General features: G+C 43.5%; 1 protein-coding gene across 1 annotated transcript in view; it reads right to left on the bottom strand.

The window, feature by feature from the left end:
• Positions 1–21586, bottom strand: part of GPR158 (G protein-coupled receptor 158) — a 1439213-nt gene that overhangs the window by 1241706 nt on the left and 175921 nt on the right. Inside the window, exon 2 of the mRNA XM_078664368.1 lies at positions 6119–6224. Coding sequence (XP_078520494.1) covers positions 6119–6224 — 106 coding nt within the window. The remainder of the gene's footprint in view (positions 1–6118; positions 6225–21586) is intronic.

Consider the following 21586-nt stretch of genomic DNA (forward strand, 5'->3'; position numbering starts at 1 on the left):
ACCTACATTGCCCTCCAACATGTCTACCGCCGTATGGTAAATGTGAACCCCCAGATACTTCAAGCAAGTGGGCTCCCATCTAACCTCCCAGATCGTGTCGGGCTTGGGTTCCCCTCTTCGAACCGGGAACATACATGTCTTAGACCAATTCACCCTCAGGCCCGATATGGCCCCAAAGCACGAGAGCAATGTCTCAGCTCCCACCAGAGCTTCATCCGCATCCTCCAAGTAAAGGAGCATGTCGTCCGCGTAGAGCGATACCAACTGTTGTCCAGCTTTGCTCTCAAGCCCCTCAAAATAGTCTCCCCCTCGAATCGTGATCGCAAGGGGCTCCACTGCTAACACGAATAAAAGCGGGGATAGCGAGCAGCCCTGTCTCGTCCCCCTTGCTACCGGATACTGCGAAGAGATCAGCGCGCCCACTCGCACTCTAGAGACGCTGACTTATAGAGGACTCTCGTCCATTGCAGGTAATTGCTACCGAGGCCGAACGATCCCATCACTTTATACAAATACTCCCACTCTAGGCTATTGAATGCTTTCTCTATGTCCACTGACAAAATGACCGGTCGTCGTGCCTTTGGGTGTTCCTCCTCCAGCACCCGCACTAGCCGCCTAATATTGGTGGTTGTGTTGCGTGTCGGTATGAAGCCAGCCTGGTCCTCGTGCCCCAGCGTGGTCATAAAAGCCAGCAGTCGAGTCGCTAATATGCTACTCAGTATTTTATAATCAGTTGTCAACATCGACAGCGGTCTATAAGACGCCGTGTCCGTACCTTCCCGCCCTGGCTTCAACAGTGGGATCACCAGGGCTTCCCGCATGGATTGGGGCAGCTGCCCTCGCTGCTTCGCCTCTCTGTAGACCTCCTGGAGTCGCGGTGCCAGCAAGTCCACAAACTTCCCGTCGAATTCTACAGGAAACCCATCCAGCCCTGGAGTTTTGTTGCGGGCCATTCTCTTGATGGCTCCACGGATCTCACTCAACTCAATGTCTCTACCTATGTCCTCCACTTGATCTTTCTCCAGTTGCGGCGGGCGCACACCCTCCAGGAAGCTATCAACGGTCGGATCGCTCGCCTCCGGCCTACTCGTGTAGAGCTCCGCGTAATATCTCTCAAAACACTGCAGGATCTCGGGCTGGGTGAAAACTTCCCCACCATTTTCCGTTCTCAGCGCCAATATGGGAGAGCTTCTCTTTAAAGGGTCAGCTATCCAGGCCAATAATGTGCCTGCTTTGTCCCCTTCGGCATGAGCCCTCATCGCATAAGCTCTATAGTCAAAGCTACGCAGTCTCTCAACCTCCACAGCTACCGCTTCTCTCGCCGCGCCAACCTCAGCCTGAAGTTCGAGACGGCCCGGCCGCCAGAGCTCCACCCGGCGCAGTTTATCCTCAGCCGCGGTCAAATCACCCAATAGGGCCTTCCGTACCCCCGCATGCTTCCCTATACAAAGCCCTTGCATCACCACCTTGAAGGCGTCCCATTCCGTAGCCCTCGTATCAGTGGTGCCAGCATTTTCAGCGAAGTAGTGGGTGATCCCCTCCTCTATCGCCGCCTGGAAGAGCGGGTCATCTAATGTGTCGGGGCGCAATCGCCACGTAGGTACACAAGAGGTCCCAGGCATCCACTGCAAAGTGGCCAGTAGGGGGTTGTGATCAGACAGCGTTCTGGCCAGGTATTCGGTCCTCGTAACAGCTGTTAACACCGCGGGTGAGCACAACACTGCATCCAACCTCACGTGCAGCTCATGCATGCCAGGGAAGTATGAATAATCCTTATCGCTGGGGTGCTGCGCACGCCAAACGTCTACCAGACCCCAACGCATCTGCCAGTCAAGTCTACCCTTCGTCAGGCGATGAGTTGGCGAGTCGGGAAGGGGGGGTGGGATCTGTCCAGGGAGACATCCATGATAGAATTGAAGTCCCCACCCATCAATAGAGGGCCCGCAAGATAATGTGCTAGCGATCCCGACAGCGCAGCCAGGAAGTTCAGCTGGTCAATATTCGGTGCATACACACTGCAAAAAGCAATATCCCTACCTCTCAATCTCCCCGCTATGGCCACAAATCGGCCCTCCGGATCTATCGATTGTTTAGTTACCTGGAAGGGGACCCCTGCTCTCACCCAGATCAGTGCGCCCCTAGCAAAACCCGAATATGTTGTGCTGTATAACTGGCCTCTCCATCTACGCTGTAGCGCTACGCTCTCTGCCTTCGTGAGATGTGTCTCTTGGAGCATTGCAATGTGTACCCGCCTTCGGACCAGGTAAGCATGAATCTTGTGACGCCGTGTCATTGTGTGCAGTCCTCTCACATTCCAGGTCATACATCTTAGAGTAGCCGGATCAGCCATCATCCCACTGTCGCTCACTCAATCGAAATCTGTTATCCGCGGCTGCGTCGGTGATTACCCCTCCCCAACACCACCTAACTCCCCTAACCCTCCCCCCCCCCCAAGAACAGGACTTAGCTTCCCCCATCTAGCTCCCATCCAAACCATCATCCCAAACAACAACAAAATCCCACAGCAGTAACTGTAGGTATGCCATAAGGGCAATGAGGGGGGACTATGCACCAACGCGGAACAGACTTAAACATTCATGCTGGTTAATCACTTTCTCCCGTCTGTACTACTGCCAGAGAAAAACACCATGAATTATACAGTTATCTAAGACACTTCAATAGCAGTACAATGGCATGTGTGTGCCCCTGGCATCACAAGCACAGGCAGACAGATAAATAAACACAGTTATCACAGCTGTGTGGAGGGCAAACACTTTTTTGTGGAAGCACTCAACTACTGCCCTATCAAAATATGTAGTGCTGGCTCCTAACATGTGGGCGGAGCCACAGACCCTCACTAGTAATGCACACAATAGTTTGGCGACAGCTGAGCTGTCAAGCCAGTTCACGAAAAGAGCACACGATTAAGTGAAATAATCGGTGACCTTCATCAGCTAAATCTATTTATTTTTGAGACCGAGCTAGGACTCAAGCTTTACAGGCCATTGCTAAAATATACAATAATCAATGCAGCATCCACTCAACACTTGCAAACAGTTACAATACCATAAACCTCTTGTATGGGAGATTATGAAAAGAGTGCAAATTTCAAAGATATTTAAACAGGAAATCTGCTTCTGCTGATAAAACTTTCAAATTGTGCTCACTCTATGCAATCTAAGAAAACATTCTACATGGGGAGATGATAAGGGCAGGGAGAAATCTGCATAGGAAGCAGAAAATAGGGAAATAATATTCACAGAAAGGCACCACCTTTGGAAAGTGTTTCAAAAAGAGGGGAAAGCTGGTGCAATAAACAAGTAACTATTGTAGATAACAAAAATCCCAAACCACTTCCCAGAACTGAAAGGAAGAAGCCATTAAAATAAATGAACCCACTGGAGAGCCTATACAATGAGCAGGAGAACCCATATGGTTCATTATCCCACAAAGTAATCAATCTGTAGCAATCAAAATACACTGCAGCAATAAAAATTAACTGTGTAAAATATTAATGCAAGATGAAGATTTAACGAACAAATGAGGAGAAAAACCAAGCAGAGCAGGAGGTAAGAGTGAGATGTTTCTAAAGGATACGCTCACCTGCAGTTACTTGCATACACAGAAAAAAAATGAAAAGGCTATATAGTCACATACAAAATATTGGCCCATTTCAATGTCTCAAGCACTAAGTAAAAACATGTCAACAAGAAAACAAAAATGTGAAACGACACATAGACAAAATGAGATTTCATGTGACAGGTGGTAATAGGCAGCATATACGGAAATATTGGAGTGTGCTTGCCAAAAGAGATGTATTGGTAGCCCTATGAATTAAGCGTGGGATCCATCAGGATAGGGCAGCCATAAGAAATGTGGATTTTACATATATACAAATACCCTAAAAGTGATTTTAAGATTTGAGATTTTATGGCATAGATCACAGCAATAATGCACATGAGAAAAGCCGTTGCACACGTGGTCATTAATTTTCTCTTATTTAGCATTATTATTCCTTTATATGCGTGCGGTCTGGGACCGTGCCTCGCCTCATTGCACGTACAATGATTCGTATCAGCAAAATGCAGCATGACTAGGCTGCATTCCCATGCGCACAGCTTCAGAAAAATACGTTGCAAGCTTTTCGACTTTTAATTCATTTTATTCTGAGATATTCGCATGTAATCCAACTTGACTTTATTCATACACGATAAAACTGTCCAAATATCCTTATGCTTCACGTAAAATAGTTGTGCCAATCCAGGCCTACTCCTACTTCATGTCAGGACATTTAATTCATAAATTGCAGCACATATCATACTCCCAATGCATTTCGGGCATCTTTTCTTGCCCTTCATCAGGGGAAGTTGTTTATATAAAATAAAGCCCATGTTACTCTTCCACATTTCTGTCCCATGCTGTTAGTTCAAACTTACATACTTTAATCATAATCTACTTAAATTGCCCTTTTAAATAACTAACGAAATCACTAACCCTCAAAACCCTTCTAACTCTGTCAAAAGTTTACTCAACGGTGTAACCTCCCCCTCTCCTACCTCGCTGTTAAACCTGCCAAAATTGTGCCCGCGTTACAAAATAAACACTCAACAGCTCCAGTGTAAAATCAATAAATCCCTCTTCCAGACCGTCCAACTACAATTTTCTGTGCCTTCTACTGATGTCTCTGCCTACCTTGGTCTTCAAAGACCATAGGGAGAAGAGTAGCAGATTTTTTGTGGACGACCTTCTGACCCCTGCCTCATCCTATCTTCCACGGGCTCTTAATAGTCAAAGTAATTAAGTTATATTGGTGACCTTGTGTTACTCTATCAAAACTACAGGTGAGTGTAATGACAGCACACAGTGTGATTGAGCGGGACTAACTACTGTGTTCATGAACCTAGTGCTTAGAGGGAAGTGGTGGATATAATATATTCCAATTAGAAGGATTCCAAAATGTATTTCAGTAACAATACTCTTCCAAAATGTAACAATTTCTTAAGAAAAATGTACATGTAAACTTTTGTCACTGGGTATACTTGCGCAGTTCAAGAACACAAAGCCTGTATCAAATGAAAAATGTCAACCCCATGAAATGAACGTGCTCTCTTGCAAAATCTTGCAAACCTCCTAAAAAAAGTATATTAATCAAAATGCTGACAATAACGTTGTCACCTTGAAATATGCAATAGTTGCATTTTCTTGTTTATTGACCATGTTTAATCTGCCTTAAAGAGTTTAAGAAAATCCTCATTCCAAACAACCACACGAGGTGACCACAACCGATTATCACACACATCTCCCAGCATTTAAAATAATAATAAAAACATTAAACATCAGCTGACCCTACTGCACCCATCTAGTAAGTTCAGTGCATTTTCAAAACAATTTAATACACAAATACCAGGGAATAGCAACAATCCGTGGACTAACAGCCGAACAAAAAAAAACTACTTTCTACAATACTAGCACAGCAATATTAGTAAAGAAATTCAAGCAATATCAGGAGGCCCAGGAAGACTGAGCGGCAACGAAAATCACGAGGACAAAGCATGCACGAGAGATAGTTTCGAACAACGACGCACCTAGCAATTGTAACAGCGTGACTGCTTTTAACACAAAATTCAGAATCTTCACTAACGATAGGGAGGTCAAACATTGGGATTCATTTCACTTTCATAATAGAAACTTTGCAAAACCTTCCTTCTGTATCAATCGATACAGTGTGTGTTTAAAGTTACTTTAACATGTGCAGAAATGCTACTAAAGTGGTGTCTCTGTGGAAAAGTGTAATATGACACCTTAATTAAGCTGCATCAGCATCTGAAGAGTCTGTTTACTGCCTCACTTATCATCCACTGGCACATTTTCACAGTGGTTTGAACAAAACGCGTTCCTGGATTTGCATGAGAATGACCCATTTATTTATTCATTTTGGTTATTCAATGTGGGATGAGGGATTCTACAGTTGTATAGTTGCTGTAAATATATAGATATATATTTTTGACTATACATAATGCAAGATAGAAAAGCACAATTGCCACAAAATATGTAAAGGCAAAGCAGGTGCAGTACGCTCTTTTACAGTGATCAGTTTATAATAATTTAGCAGTCTTACCTCTGAGCTGTTATGCTGACATTTGTGAGTTCCGGAAAACCAGCCATCGTCTGAGCATTGGTCAATGTCCACCTTCTGCAAATTAAAGTCCACTCGAACAACTCCCCTGAAACAGGAAAGCAACAATATTCAATCATTTTCGTAATATCAATAACAAATCTTCTGCTTATCATGATTTCTTGCGCTCTCATTAGATACAGCTAATGGATAATGCTATAGCTGCAATAAATGCAGTGGACTAGTAAATCGACAGCAAAGGAGGTCAACCAGCAATTTGTGCTAATAATGATTTTCAGCCAATTACATTTTTGCAATTAACAGAACTAAGTGTGCTCGGATTCACAGATTAAATAACCCTGGTATTAACAGGAGTGTGAACATCATAGCGAACATTATGCATTTTTGGGGAAATGATGACAAAGTTTCCATCAAGGATAGGACTCAATTTGACAGCTATGAATTTGCACGTGTAAATGCATTAGTAAAGCATGCATTTGATGTAAAATGTGAAGGTTTGTATTGTATGCTGAGGTCTTGACGGCCATCCATCATAATGTGAAACTAGCATTATTTATAAGCAGTCAATACAACTGTTCTGCAGTTGGATCAAGTGACATTTTAATAAATGAACCATTGTGAACAAGAACATTAATTAATATAGGGATCAGTGAGGGCTCAAGCTCAGAGGTTGTTCTGTTTTACCGTACCCCCATCAAGTCCCATTTTGAGGTCTGGCTACACACAGATTTCGCTATCTGTAAGAGCAATTGTCGTTATCTTTCTCAAGTGGGGGCTTCAGATGAGTATCTATCTCTCACCTCATATTCCTGATTGTTGTTGTATCATTACTTCTTGAAGGCCTCCAATGTAATGTATTAGGCACAACCAGAGACTATTTTACAACTCAAAACCAGAATAAATAATCACACTTTTTTTATCACATTTAGCCCACTCTACTATCACTATATACTACAGGATGATCAACCCCATCATGGCATCACCAGCTTAGCACTGCACCACCAACCAATGCCACCCCATGCCACAACGCTAACAACCCTTCATGAGCATACTACCACCTTAGCACTACAGCACTGCTGCTGTATACCCTGAGATTATTGGGATCACACCAGTCAGATGTACTCAATCCAAAAGGAAATTATGACTTTTTCTGTGGAAAGGAACAGTGATGGGTGTATCTCACCTCCTCTGTTGTGTTATATGTATAGGGGGCTTAGACATCAGACAGTCCAGTCAGAGAAGATCTCAGATGATTATGCAGAGTCACCTCACGTAATCCAGAATTGTTACACACACAAATAATGGTATTTTGTAAAGCAATGGTATTTTTTATATGCTACTCTTCCATTAATCACATGGACAAGATTTAACACTATAACTGTGTAAATAGCTCTGCAACTAAAAAAGGAAATAAGTGAAGGTTAGATACACCCGAATATGTTTCATATTCATCACATATCCCTAAATGTAGCATTTGCTAACAAGCTATTACATTTTGGATTGCTTAATGTTCAACCCCATTCCTAATTACCATTAATAGAATATTTCTATTGGGGTACAAGAGGCGCCATCAGTTTTCTAAAATTCAAAAAAATATTATTTGCTAACACAAAATCACTTGTATAATTACATGCTGGGAAGAGAATGTCAATTTCTTGTAACTGCCACTACCCAGTTCTCAACCCCTTTGTAAAGGAACAGTTGTACTTCAAGCTTAAATACTTCTCAACATATTTCAGAAATTAAGATGAATAAATTATTTTAGAACTAGAAAGAAAGGAGCCAGTCAGAATGCAATTTGTTTGGTTATGAAATAAGTATCTGGGTCAAATAATTTTGATGGGCTTTGAAATATGGCACATTGATTGCACATTCTGGTGTACTGTTTCAACTTTGAACAAATACTGTTCCCATTGAAGGCACTGAAGAAACCCCTTGCAGTGTCTGAAATATGTGTGCACCAAGCAGCATAATGATTATAGCTGTATGCATCTTCATAGTTATCTGCACTCAGATATGAATCTGTATCATATAATGAAGCTTGGGACTGTAGATCAGTCAAAACATCCTTGAAATTGTCTGTGTCCAATTTGCTGGCACACGTTCCTGGTGAGACAATGTCATCTAGGATGAGACAAAGGGTACGGGGCACCTGCAGAGTCTGTTGGTCCCAGAATTTGGGGCCAACTCTTCCCAATATACAACATCTTGAAGTGGCATGGCTACCAGATTGACAGCAGACACACTCCTTGAAGCTCATTGAAACTTCCTTGCTTGCTAGATGCAACTGCTATTGGATTTGGCTCTTCGTAGACTGGCAGGTGTTCACCATGCACCATTTGAATACGAAAAACCAACTCTGCCATGTATTTTGCAAAAGTGATTATAGCCAGTTCTGAATTTATATTTGGTGGGTTTCTGATGCATTGATCATTTAATTCAGTGTGGTTCTGAGTATTCATCGTTTCCAACCCATATATTGCTGTTGTGCCCTTGGCACTAAACAGTAAAATCCGCAGCATGAGCTTGTTCACTTTCAAAGTCCACAACACTTCCCACTTGTTGAGCAGCACCTGCTCTGCAGCACACCATGGAGTGGCATGTCTGGCTGTGGCACACGGTGTATTTGTTTTCTTTGTGTTAGTGGATTGGGCGAATGTGAAGAAGCAATCACATGTTAAGAATTGACCGAGTCAATACTTGTCTTTCCTTCTACCCTTGTAATTACGTTTCTTATATTGCTGTGGCTAGCTGAGGCTTTCTATAGGCAAGTTCAAACTCATCTTTTGTGGGTTGCTTCTCGTCTAGTAGCTCACCTGCCTTTGGGAACCAGTCAATAGCAGCAAATGGTGGGGGTAGTAGTTGCTTGCACTTAAACTTGACTGGGTTTACTATAAATCCTATAAAAAATCAGGTTGCTTTGGAACATGAGGCTTCTCAACTCACTTCCAACCACCCCAGACACCCAAGACATACAATGGCATGCAAAATGTGATTTAATAAGATGTACAATAAAACAATATATGCTTCCACAATTTATTTAAGTATCCCTGTCCACTGTGTAGATTGAGGGGATGCACCATTACAGAAAACCTTCACAGTCTAGACTTGCTTACGCATGCTATTGCTTCTATCTACCCCTCGGTTAGCTGTTGGCTCGAAGGGGTTACAGAATTGTTTATGTACTCCGACCTCAGCAAGTGCCTCTGCTAACTTTGGCAGTAAAAGCCAGCCTTTGTTCTGAGGGAAAGGTACGCATTCCACCCATTGTTACTCAGCACACTCAGTATTTTGTTTCTCCACAAGCTGTGGTGGAGGCCACTCCCATATAAATACACTATTGAAGTGAATGTACCACTACCCATATATATTTATATTTATTTTGCGATTGCGAAAAACCGATGAGATTGAAGTAATTTTTTTCAAACGGATGAGCTGCTTTAATTTTAATTTATAATTTATAAAGTGCCTGAATCACCCCCTAAGGGGTATCTCCGCGCTAAGGGTCTGCTTTCGTCGGCCAGAGAAAGGAACAGATTAGAACAATGCAGTCTTAAGAAGCCTGGGAGGCTGGTATTTCGTAAATTTTACTGCCAGATAGCTGGGGCTTTGCCATTTAGGGATTTGTGTACAATGCAACAGATCTTAAAATGGATTCGCTTGCGCACTGGGAGCCAATGCAATCTCTGCAAGAGGGGAAGGGAAGTGGTTCGGTGAGGAGCATTGGAGACCAGCCGGGCTGTGGTATTTTGGACCACATGTAATCTGTTCAATGATGCTTCATTAGCTGGAATGAGCAGAGCGTTGCAATAATCCAGGTGACGTAATAATAGTGTCTGGATAAGGGTTTTCCGAGTGGACAGAGGGAGAAAGGGAAATACCCTTTGCAGGAGGCTTAGAACATGGAAACAGGCACTGGTGGTGGTTGAGGCCTGTACCTTAAATATTAACTTATGGTCTAGGCGGACGCCTAGGTTTTTTACCACAGTCTTGGGGGGTCAGTGCGGATCTCAGCTCCGCTGGTCACCAGCTCGGGGGCCATCTCATAGATGCGTCTCCAAACAGCCAAATTTCAGTTTTTCCCATATTGAGCTGGAGAAAATTATGTCTCATTCAGTGGCAATGGTTTTCATACCTTCTGAACTGAGCATTGGGGTTGTTTTTATCGAAGGAGAGTAGAAGCTGAGTATCATCAGCATACGAGATAGGTATGGAACCTAAGTTCCTAAGTAATCCTGCCAATGGGGCAACATAGATGTTAAATAAAGTTGGACTGAGACAGGATCCCTGAATTACTCCTTTAGTCAGTTCCACAGTCTCAGAGTGGAAAGGGCCCACATTGATAGTCTGAGTTCTATGTGAAAGAAAGTTCAGCATCCATTGTAAAGCTGTCCCTTGAATACCAATTTCACTGAGTCTCCTGAGCAAGATTTGATGTGAGACAGTGTTGAAAGCCGCTAACAGATAAAGCAGCACCAGTAGAACTGCCTGTCCGTTGTCTAGAGACTGTCTGATGTTATCAGTGACGGCAATCAGAGCTGCCTCAGTACTATGCCTGGGTCTAAAACCTGACTGGGAGGGATCAAGACAACTGGAGGCTTTAACAAAGTCTGAAAGGTGTTTATTAATATGGTGAGATACACTTGAAGAAGGCTTGTTTTTTATTGTTGTTTTTTGCTTTTTTGCAGTTTTATATAGCGCAAACTCAACCCAAAGGTATTGCAGCACTTTAAATGAGCACCAGTTACGTTACACAAGGACGTATTCATTTCTTTGTTAGGCACGAGGAGATTAAGTGATTTGCCTAGAATCACAGGATGTGGAGTCGACCCCGGGGTTCGAACCTTGGTTTCCCAGCTCCAAGATCGGCAGTCTACCGTCAGACCACATCCTCTCCCCTGTTTCTTTGAATGTCTCTGTTAATTGAAGGATTTTACACTACCGTACATACTGTTGAGTGGTCTTGGGCAATAAGATCTGAAATGTCACTCATACAATATATGTAAAGTTGCAAGGACTAAATCTATTCCCTCATGTGCAGTCCTAACCGTATTAGACTAGATTCATTTACGTGGTACAGTGCAGTCACCCACTCCTAGTATTTTGGATTTAGGGAGCCCATTTTGTGCTAGGAAGTAGTTGTACTTTACTAGGAATCCAGTAAGTGGAAATATTTTATTGTATCATAACTGTATTACTGAGCTAATTTTGGGCCCATAGTTGGTGACCTGGTTACTGCCTCCACTTTACATATTTGAAATTAAGATTTTGAGCAGCAGCAGAATTGACTTTTGTGTGGATTCTCTCATTCTAGGGTGCTAATGTGTGTTGAAAATCCAACAACAGAGGTTGTGTTTTAAAGGTAGCTCTCTGTACCCAGAGCATGTTTTGCTCTTATGGATTTCCATAATCAATCTTTGTCGTCATTAGATTCCCAACAGATTAAATCTATATTGTATTCCTGCTTGCAAAGTGCCAAATCAGATGCATTCATTGTTGGAACTGAAGGATTAGTCTTTTGGCAGGCTGAAGGTAGTGCATTTAGTTTGGCTATCTGTGCCTTAGAATCGGCAATGCCTTTGCATGTATGCATTTAAATTTAAACCCCATGATCTACGTTTTTCCTCTACTGCTGCTAAGGCAGCTGTATATCGCTGTTTCATGCCGACTGCAGCCCATCCACATATAACACTGTAAGCAGGTATTCACACAGTGATTTGTATTATGTGTGGGCTTATCTGTTGATTCTGGAGAAAGAGAGTTCTCTTTTTGTTGGGGAGTTTTCCGGCCTGGGTTGTCAGTTTTAGGGCGCAGTGTGGGGGGACTCGGGTTGTGGTTGTTTTTTGGGCAGAGGTCGAGTGTTAGGGCTCAGGGTGAAGAGTCGGGGTAGTTTTAAGGGCTGGAGCGGGGTGGATTGTAGGGCTGGATTGTCAGGTGTTAGGGCACAGAGCGGGGGGACTGGGGTGTGCAATTTACCATGCATGTTTCTTTAGCAAACATGCCTTTTCAATGAGATTTGTTGTAAAGGAATATGTAGTAAAGGCATGCGCGATAAAGACTCGGTTGTTGTTCAGACCAAGTTGTTTAGCCATGCGTGGTTTAGGCATGTGTGGTTGTATCATACAACCACATTTCACGGTAAACAATAGCATGCTAAAATAGCAACAGCCACTCGTGTTTGTGATACATTTTTACTGCAAATGACACATACGTGATGTGGTATAAGAGCTTAACTTCAGTAATTTTGTGTAACAAGTGCAATGCTGGCACAATTCAAATTTCACCCAGGCCTACTTACACAACATTGCAACCATCTAACATGTAATGCTCTAGAAATTGGTACACTGGTCTTGGTACCTGTCTCCGGAGTAGGGACCGGTGACTTAATGATAGTTTTCTTACTCTACGTTGTGGGGTGTCCTTTAATTGTAGCTGTCTGCAGTGCAGTAATAATTTTGTCTACCATAGCAAATGGCTCTTCTGCAGCTGAGTACAAATGAGATTTGTGTGGTGTGATCTTACCTTTGTTTATGTTATGTAGGTAAATCATGCTTGACTTGGAACTATATGTAGCACCAGGCTACTATGCATAGTATGCAGAGGCAATCATTTCCTTCTGAAATACCCTAACCTGCAACTGTGTGAGAGTTGCTAATTGGTTCAGTTCCTTAAGCCTTTCTGCATAATGCAGAAGGTACATGTTATGTTATGTTAAAAGAGCTTATATAGCGCTCAGCTGCCCCAGCGAAGGGGCGTCCCGGCGCTTACAGCTACAGGTAAGGAACGCATAAAGGCCACAGACAGAAGTGGATACCGGAAAAACAGAGGTTAGGCTAACGGAAAGAGGAAGGTCTTAATAGCCTTTCTAAAGGTAAGTAGACAGTATATGCCTCAGATCTGCTCCGGTAGAGAGTTCCATAGCCTGGCTGCCAGGTAGAGGAAGGATCGGCCTCCCCCCCGACTGCGCTTTACCCGAGGGACAGTGACCAACTGCCGATCCGACGATCGTAACCTGTGTGTAGGAACATACAGAGTGAGCAGATTGCTCAGAAGGCTTGGGCGGGCGAATTTCAGAATTTTAAACGAAAGGCAGAGTACTTTAAATTGGATCCTACTCTCGAAGGGGAGCCAGTGCAGCTTCCGAATAGTGTCAGCAGCGGAGCAGAAGTGTGGAAGACCTACAAGCGCTCAAGCTGCAGCATTTTGGACGCGTTGTAACCGGCATATTTCGGCCTTGTTAGCCCCAAGTAAAAGAGAGCTGGCATAATCAAGGCGTGAGAGAATGGTAGCCTGTACAATCAGCTGTCGTGTGGTGGGGTACAAAAATTTGAGGAGGGGCTTAAGCCCCCGCAGCAGGCCGAGACAGGTGCCGGCGACTTTCCTAGTGTGGTCCTGGAAACTAAGGGAAGCATCCATCCAGACCCCAAGATTTTTGACCAAGGTGTTAGGCGTAGAGACCATACCCAGAACAGTAGGCCACCACTGCTCGTTGCAGAGAATCAGCATTCTTTCCCACCAGCAGGACCTCGGTTTTGTTGGCGTTAAGTTGCAGACAGTTGGAAGCCATCCAGCGCGCCACAGCCGCCATCCCGTCTCTAAACCTAGAGGCATTAGGCAAAGAACCTTCCGCCAAGGTGACCACCAGCTGCGTGTTGTCGGCATAGGAGACCATGGCCAGGATCCCATTGCCTGGCAACCGCAGCCAAAGGTTGGACGTACAGGTTAAACAAAACCGGGCTCAGGGCAGAGCCCTGGGGAACTCCCTGATCTATTTATCTATCAAATGATATTCAGAATGTTCACCAATGCATGTAATTTTCTGATTGCATTCAGAGTTCCTAATATGCCACAAATTACCCAAAAATCTGATATATGTTTATTTCCGTCACTGGATATTTTGTGTCCTAAGACTATCACAATCAAATATCCAATTTATGAATTTTAAACATTCATTTTAAAGCCTGAATTAGCAGCTATTGTGATTATTCCATCTACATATTAAAGCTGTTTATTTAACTCAACAAAAGTGATGCACATGCCATCCACATAAAATCCTAAACTTACGTCATCCTGTAACAACACAAAGACGTGTACTGAAAACACTTCTACACTATTCTTTTACACTTGTGCCAATTGAGTAAATCCATGTTGTGCCCCTCGGAATGTGAAAACAGTTCAATATTGTGACTCAGGATAAATACTCTAAGTTAAAGGTCTATTCACCACATCTATTGTGCTTAATTTGTTTGCACATAAGTTGCAACATGAAACCTATACTATGGGTATTCTGTACTATATATATTATGCAGTGTTGGTACAGGTTGCTCTAGTTGCAGCAAATGGGCAACCATCCCCCATTTAATCCCCCTGAATTTTTCACTTTTAGACTACTCAGTTTAGACTTGTACTCTGAGTGAGTCACACTTCAAGAGTTTCACTCAAGATACATTTTGTGGAAATGACCGGAGAGGTAGAACCCGCAGAGTCAACATTTTAAGATAAGGTCTGCTTATGAGCATCTGGGTATGAGAATTGGGGCTGGTTGTACATGAACACGTGAGCACATACATGTGCACACATCTGGAGGCTGACGATGTGAGACTACCATCTGGCTCAGTCTGGTATATGAGCTTAGGTAGAACAGTTAGATTAGTGCTGACCTAGTATAGGACTTATAATGTGTGTGGGCATTCATAGTGTTACAAAGACATCCTGTGTGCCCTGTGCATCTCCATTTCTTTTGCTGATTGGTACTTGTGGTAACTGTCTGACTGTCCTGGGCTCTATCTAACCCAGGCCCAAGGCCAGTGCTATGTTGAAAACACAGTGAAAAAACACACATACATTTGGGTACACTATGTGTTAGGGTACACCTATGATTGGTATGACCTACCCTATAAGTCCTGAGTACATAATAGGGAAGGGGGATTAAAATTACCAAAAAGTCCCTATTATATAATAGGGCATAACAGTTTAAAGGCCATCAGCGCTTTCTGCACCTGCATGTGTGCACTGCTGAGAGCCTGAGGTCATTTTAAAAGCAGCCATAAGTTGCAGCACTGCTTTAAATGTAAATTGTGTCCAAACTTGACTTTGATGGTAGGGGCACTTAAAAAGTGATACACAACAATATTTTGGCATATTAGGTATGCCCAGGGTCTCCCCTAGGTGTTCCAAGGTGGGGAGTCAGGTAATGATAAGGAGGCCCCCTATAAAAAGATGTTTCATATGCCCTGGGGATAAAGATATTGCACATTTCACTTTCCCCATTGTAGTAAAGTCCTTCCCAAAATCGACTTTGGTGCTAGAAGCACTGTGGAGTGAGGATCTACACTATGTTTGCATATTTAGGACCCCTAAAGTCTCCCCTAGTTGTACCTGGGGTGGGGGGGGGGGTCATGTAACTATAAGCTGGGCCTTTATAAAAGATGTTTTATATGCCCTGCTGTTGGATAAATTGCACATTTCATTTTCCCCATTGTAGGTCCCCAGCTACATAGGATAACATGGCAATAGTTTAATAATACTAACTATCACTAGGGATTAATGAACACATCATTCAAGGACTTAGGAGAATTGTATTGATAAATCCAACATTATGCTATTGTTGAATGTATCCTAAATTATACAGAAAATAAGTTATAAGACTTTCTTGTCTGTAAGCCAAAATTCAGTCTTCCTGCCTTCTTCCCTGATTGGTCAGTGTTAACAGGATTAGCCACACTGCTTTAATGAAGTGATAAGTGGTTCAGCCAGGGAGAGGCTATCTCTTTGAGAGAGCTCTGCTGCATAGGAATGCCAGAGCAGGGGGGAGGGGGCGTAAATCATGGAGTTTGAAAGGGGAATAGGACAGGCAGAGAAGGCCAGGTCCATCGATCACAAGCCCTCTGACCCATTCAGATGACAGGCTTAAGGCAGAAATTTGCAGATGGCAGGGGGAAAAGAAATATTGAAATGAGCCATACAGGAGGTTGGTTTTACTAGTACTTGCTCCTCTGCTGGGAATTCAGTCATACTGTATTTTGGGGTTATAGTGCTTTCTGGGAGAAGATTATGCCACACTTTGGAGGAAGTGGTCATGCTCTGGAGTGTTACCCTGCACCTCATTGGACAGGAGTGCTCTCCTGATGACTCCAGAGAACATTGAATAAATATGCGAGAGGTACAGATCCACTCAGGTCTGCTGGTTGAAACTAAGAGAAGAAGAATGCTTGCTAAGCTGGAAACTTGATTTGCACAATCAGGCCCTGCATTCTGACCGACTGTGCCAGCTGCATTATATGGAACTAAAGCCTTTCGGATCTACCGTGCTTCAAGAGGAAGATAGAATGGGCTCCCTGCAAACTACGGTTAACAGAGCTCACTTGGACCATCACCACCAAGACTACCTTGCCTGGAGTGCATCTAGTGGATTTGTAAAGGTGTAGTCCACGTGCATTATGGGAATTGTGGTCCTAACCTTTCAAGGACTATCTTCAAGATTCCAGACACTTGGATTGTGTTTTGGATACTTTGGACCCTCAAGTGGAACTTCAGGAAGAAGTTCCAGAAGTTTGGAGCAACTTTGAAAAAAGCTCCATAAGGGGACCGACTCAACCAAGTGAGCCAAGCCACCCACCTTCAACCGCAAGCTGGCATGCCCAGGCGGTTCATCCCGCTGAAAAGCTCCAGAGGTCTGACTTCCAGAGTTTGGCCGGGAGCTCCCTGGAACGCAAGCGTGACCCCAGCAGAAAAAGCTCCAGAAAAGTTTCTAAGTCAGAAGGTAAAATCTCAACCGAGGCCTACTGCGAGAGGTATCCGATCAGGGCTCCATCGCCGCCAGCCTGAAACATAGACTTTGGCCAGGTCAAGCACAACCAGATGTACCAAGGTGGCACTATAGGTTGCTAAAGTCTATATTGTGCTACATCTTTAAAACTTCATTTCTCTGGTTCCCTACATTGGGGTTTGGTCTTTGTTGTGTCATTTTAAAGATACAAATATTTCCTATTTTTATGAATTTGTGTTGGATTTTTATTGTGTGATGTGTCTTAATTATTTACTGAATGTGGTGTTTTTAAATGCTTTACATACCTGTATCCTAAGTTAAGCTTGCCTGCTCGCAGCCAAGCTACCAAGAGCTGAGCATGGCAATAATTTATTGAGACTACTTCTGAGCCCTAGACTGTGTTAGTGGCCTTATTGACAGGGGAGTTGCATATTTACCACTACTAATAATCCAATTTCTAACACATAGTCTAAGTCTATAGTGCTTCACTGAAAAAGCTGTGTGCTCACTGCATTATACCTTATGGGTGAAATCTACCCTACTGCATTATTTTTCCATACTTAGGCCTAGAGATGGCAGTCAGTTATCAATTTTAGAGTAAACATGTACACTGAGTGCAGAACCACTGTCACTTTTGTGATATCTGTACTCATTATGGCACTTTCACATTCATCATATAACACTGCCCCAGTCGTAAGCACATTGCAGGACTTTGCTACCCCTGCTGGGCAGGTTTATTACTCTGCTGGCAAGCAGGAGGATCGAAGGCCTCCTTGCACAATAGAGAAATGTACCCGTGCTTGGCCTAGTTCCTGGGAAGGGAAGGAGTGGGGAGGAGGGATTCTGCATGTGCTAATTAACTATTTACACTGCACCTGTGCAAGGCACTGCCAATACCACAGAAACAAAGGATAAAGGCCAGACCTCTGAAGGGAAGTAAATGAGGGATATGTGGGGTGATGATGTTATGATTGAGAGGAACTTTGTACCCCATTTAAAAATTCCTGCACAAGGGAGAGGCACTTGAGAAGACATTGGACCTGGGGCTGTGATACTGGATTAATGCACAGCTATAAGAAGGAGAACCTCTCCATGGATGGAATTTGGGACTCTGAACCTTTAGCTGTCACCCAGGACTATGATGGGTCTCTCCAGGGCCAGCTGGCGCCCTTATGCCCAGTAAGGAACAGTATGGAGTCGGGCCTGCTGGGGACCTTTTGACTCCACTGGCCCTTTTGACTCCACTGACACACAGATAGCCGGCAAGTAGACAGAAGGTTATATGACCATGGAAGTGGAGCAGGGAGGGGGCTCTGGTTGTTGTCTATAGAGCAGATATGGGAGATGCTCCCCAGGCAGGAGGGAACTTCAGGAATTTATCTTGAGGGAGGCAGAGAGCTAGTCTTGTGTTAAAAACCAAGCTCCAGGAGGAGAAAATAAATTTATAGGGCTAGAGCTGGCCACCTGGATCAAAATGATACCAAATCAACATCTGAATCTCGGTACCCTGGGGCGATTGGGTGGGAAATGAAACACAGTGCTCCACTTCGAGTTATACAATTTCCCATGGGGAGGACCAGTCCCCCAGGTGTCAGTCCAATCTCTAAATTGTTTTTTTTGCATGGGGAGGGAGCACGTGTGGGGCCCCTCCCCAAGCAACTCTCGACCTTGGGGACCTTTCCTCTTAGGGCTTGACACACTGGAAAGCTATCCCATGGGACTCCATCTCCCCGAGTACAGAAACAGTGTGAGCATTGTAACACTCCTCTTCCTGCAAAGTGCAGTCCTGATCCCCATGCTTGTGTCTGCACACACTGCACTGGCTTTTTCCTGCCCATGAGCATGTGGGCATGAGAAACAACGGAGCAGTGTTGGCTAGGCTGCAAGTGTGGAATTGTGCTCCTTGTACTGCCCCAACCTAACCCGTACACAGTGGGTGCTCCAAAGAGGCAGGGGCTTCAGGCATTCAAAAATACAAAATACAGAACAAGACCACATTAAAGAACAACAAAGAGCTGTGGCGCCAGGCCTGATTTGAAAGCCGCTCGTTTTGCAAGTCACTTGGGGAGGGTAAAGGGGCGAAGCACATGTTATTGATTTGTGGAGATTTCAACACACAACTATCGGATATTGTTAGTAGCAATGAGGTGACATTGGAGGATTGTAGTTGGTGCATCCCTGAGTCAGCCTTGAACAATTTTAAATCCACCAAGAAGGGAGGTGCATTCTCTGAGCTTCTGATTAACTACCACCTGCGCTTTATTAAAATTCATACCGTCTCAGAGAGAGCTGCTAGGCTAACTTTTAATAATGGCAGAAGTGCATCTATAATTGACTATATTGTAATCAATATAGAAGGTTGGGAATATGTGCATGATATAACAGTTGTCGGAGAGTGGAGAGTGATCATGATCCTGTAGTACTTTGCCTAGAATTATGTAAGGGATAGAGTTGTCAAAATATCTACAAAAACTGCGACTGTTAGAGAGTATATTGTATATAGAGTATGATTATGTAATTCTGAACTATCCATGCAGTGACAATGGTGCTACCCTAGCAGCCTACAAAAAGATGGCAGAGGAACTCAAGGCCCTGTAATGTAAGCCCATTGGACCTGCAGACTCCTTGATGGCCGTTGGGAAAAGGAGAATACGGGTTACTTGGTATGATGAGGAATGCTATAGAATGAAGGGAATTGTATCATCTGACCTAGTACAGAGACACTATAGCCTACATAGTGAATTACTCTTTAGAGAGTGTAGGGCCGATTATAAACACCTTCTGAGAACTAAGAAATTGCTGCATCAACTGACTCTCTGAGTGGTATTGAAGGAGGCTGCACAGGAAAAAACGCTAAAACAATTCTGGGAATTGGTATCACAGACTGAGAGTGGCTCAGTGCACATTATGGAAACTCCTATTGGGTCATCTGTCTGGTCTGGTCACTTTAGTAATTTATATAGTGTTATCCCCATGACAGCCCGACAGAACATCTGCTCTGGGCCTTGTGTTATTGATGTCTTAGTACAAGAGGTGTTGAGAGTCCTGACTGATGCAAAGAAACAAAGCCCCAGGCCATGATATGGTGCCCATCGATATATATTGCAAAGAGCCATACTTACTAAAGAGTTTAATTCGGCTCTTGCTGGAAATGCTGTTCCCCCTTCATGGCGTTCGGCCATTATTGTGCCGATGCATAAGAAAGGCGATCGATCCAGCCCATTCAACTACAATCTGATCTCTCTTCTAGATGGTACAGGAAAAATTCTGGGTAAAGTTCTGCTCATCCACCTTCAGGGGTGGATCGATGCTCATAACATCTTGACTGAAGGGCAAGCTGGTTTTAGGCCTTGTATTGGGACCATTAATCAGGCTCTCCTGTTGTGTATGATATCCTATAACTTTATGGTGGAAGACATCGCTGTACCTAGTATTTGTGGACTTGAAAGCAGCTTTTGATTTAATAGACAGAGAGAAGCTGTGGGGATCATTGGAGGACCTGGGTGTTGACTCCTCGCTAATAATGGCAAACAGGTTCAGCATACTAATAACACAGCCAAAGTAGGGCATGGGCCAGGTTGGGAGTGCACTGCACCCTTTCCAGTCAAAAAAGTGTCCGCCAGGGCTCCCTTGCTATTCAACCTTCTTTTAAATAATACAGCCGACCATTTGATGGAAGAACCCATAGATATTCCAACTATAGCCAGATGTGGGTGCCTATATTACTATACGCGAATGACAGGGTATTGATGGTACCCATAGGCTACTAACACATTTCGTGGAGTATTGTGACAAGAAGTCATTAACCATCAATGGTAGTAAACCAAAGTGTATGGTATTAAGGCCCTCCCCTTGTATTAAGCAAAATGGGGCTCTTTCCCCTTTTTATACACTATGAGGTCAGAGGTGTTAAACCAGCAATGGAGGTATGCATTAAACCAGATGATATGAATGTGATTAACTCTGTAGCATCGTATTTATGGGTTACGTGGCCCTGCCTGAAAGAGTTGCCCTCCACTCTAGCATTATGTTTAAGTAGGTATGCTTTATGTACGCGATTGTTTCCTACTATGGAACACATTATAACTTTATGCATCAGTTGAATAATTTTGCACTACTTCTATGCACTGCACTTTTACTCCCTAGGTGGGTTGACAAACTGTTCACAACTGAAAAAAGACAATTGCTAACTGTTTTTATGTTTTTTATTTAATAGTGATGTATATGTTATTTTATTCAGGAGGCAGCCTCTCACGGTAATATGTACCTTTCGCCTTGCACTTGCACTTTGCTGTATCTCAAGAATTCAAATATGCTTTTCTTCTCTGGTTGTATGCCTTCGATGAAAAAACACTTTTCTAGCATTTCATTGTCTTCGTATATTAATTTTTCTTAATGAATTTATTGATAGATTGGTGTGCTCAGGTTTTTATTGAGTTGATCTTATATTACATATTTTTTTAAAATATTATAAGGCTCTCAGCCCATACAATATAGAAATAAACTGTGCCTAGAAACTGAAAGCCGCTCATCAGTTAACCCCCAGGGTTGTGGAGTGCCCCATAAAGCCCTGAGCAGGGCTCTAAAATTTGCATACTGGCTTTTGTGCTGCCTTAGGGGAGTAGGAGCACCAACAATGTTTTTAAATGCTCTTTGTGGGCAAGAGGAAGAGCAGCATCACC

The sequence above is a fragment of the Lissotriton helveticus genome, chromosome 10 (genome assembly GCF_964261635.1).
Source record: "Lissotriton helveticus chromosome 10, aLisHel1.1, whole genome shotgun sequence".
Lineage (NCBI taxonomy): Eukaryota > Metazoa > Chordata > Amphibia > Caudata > Salamandridae > Lissotriton > Lissotriton helveticus.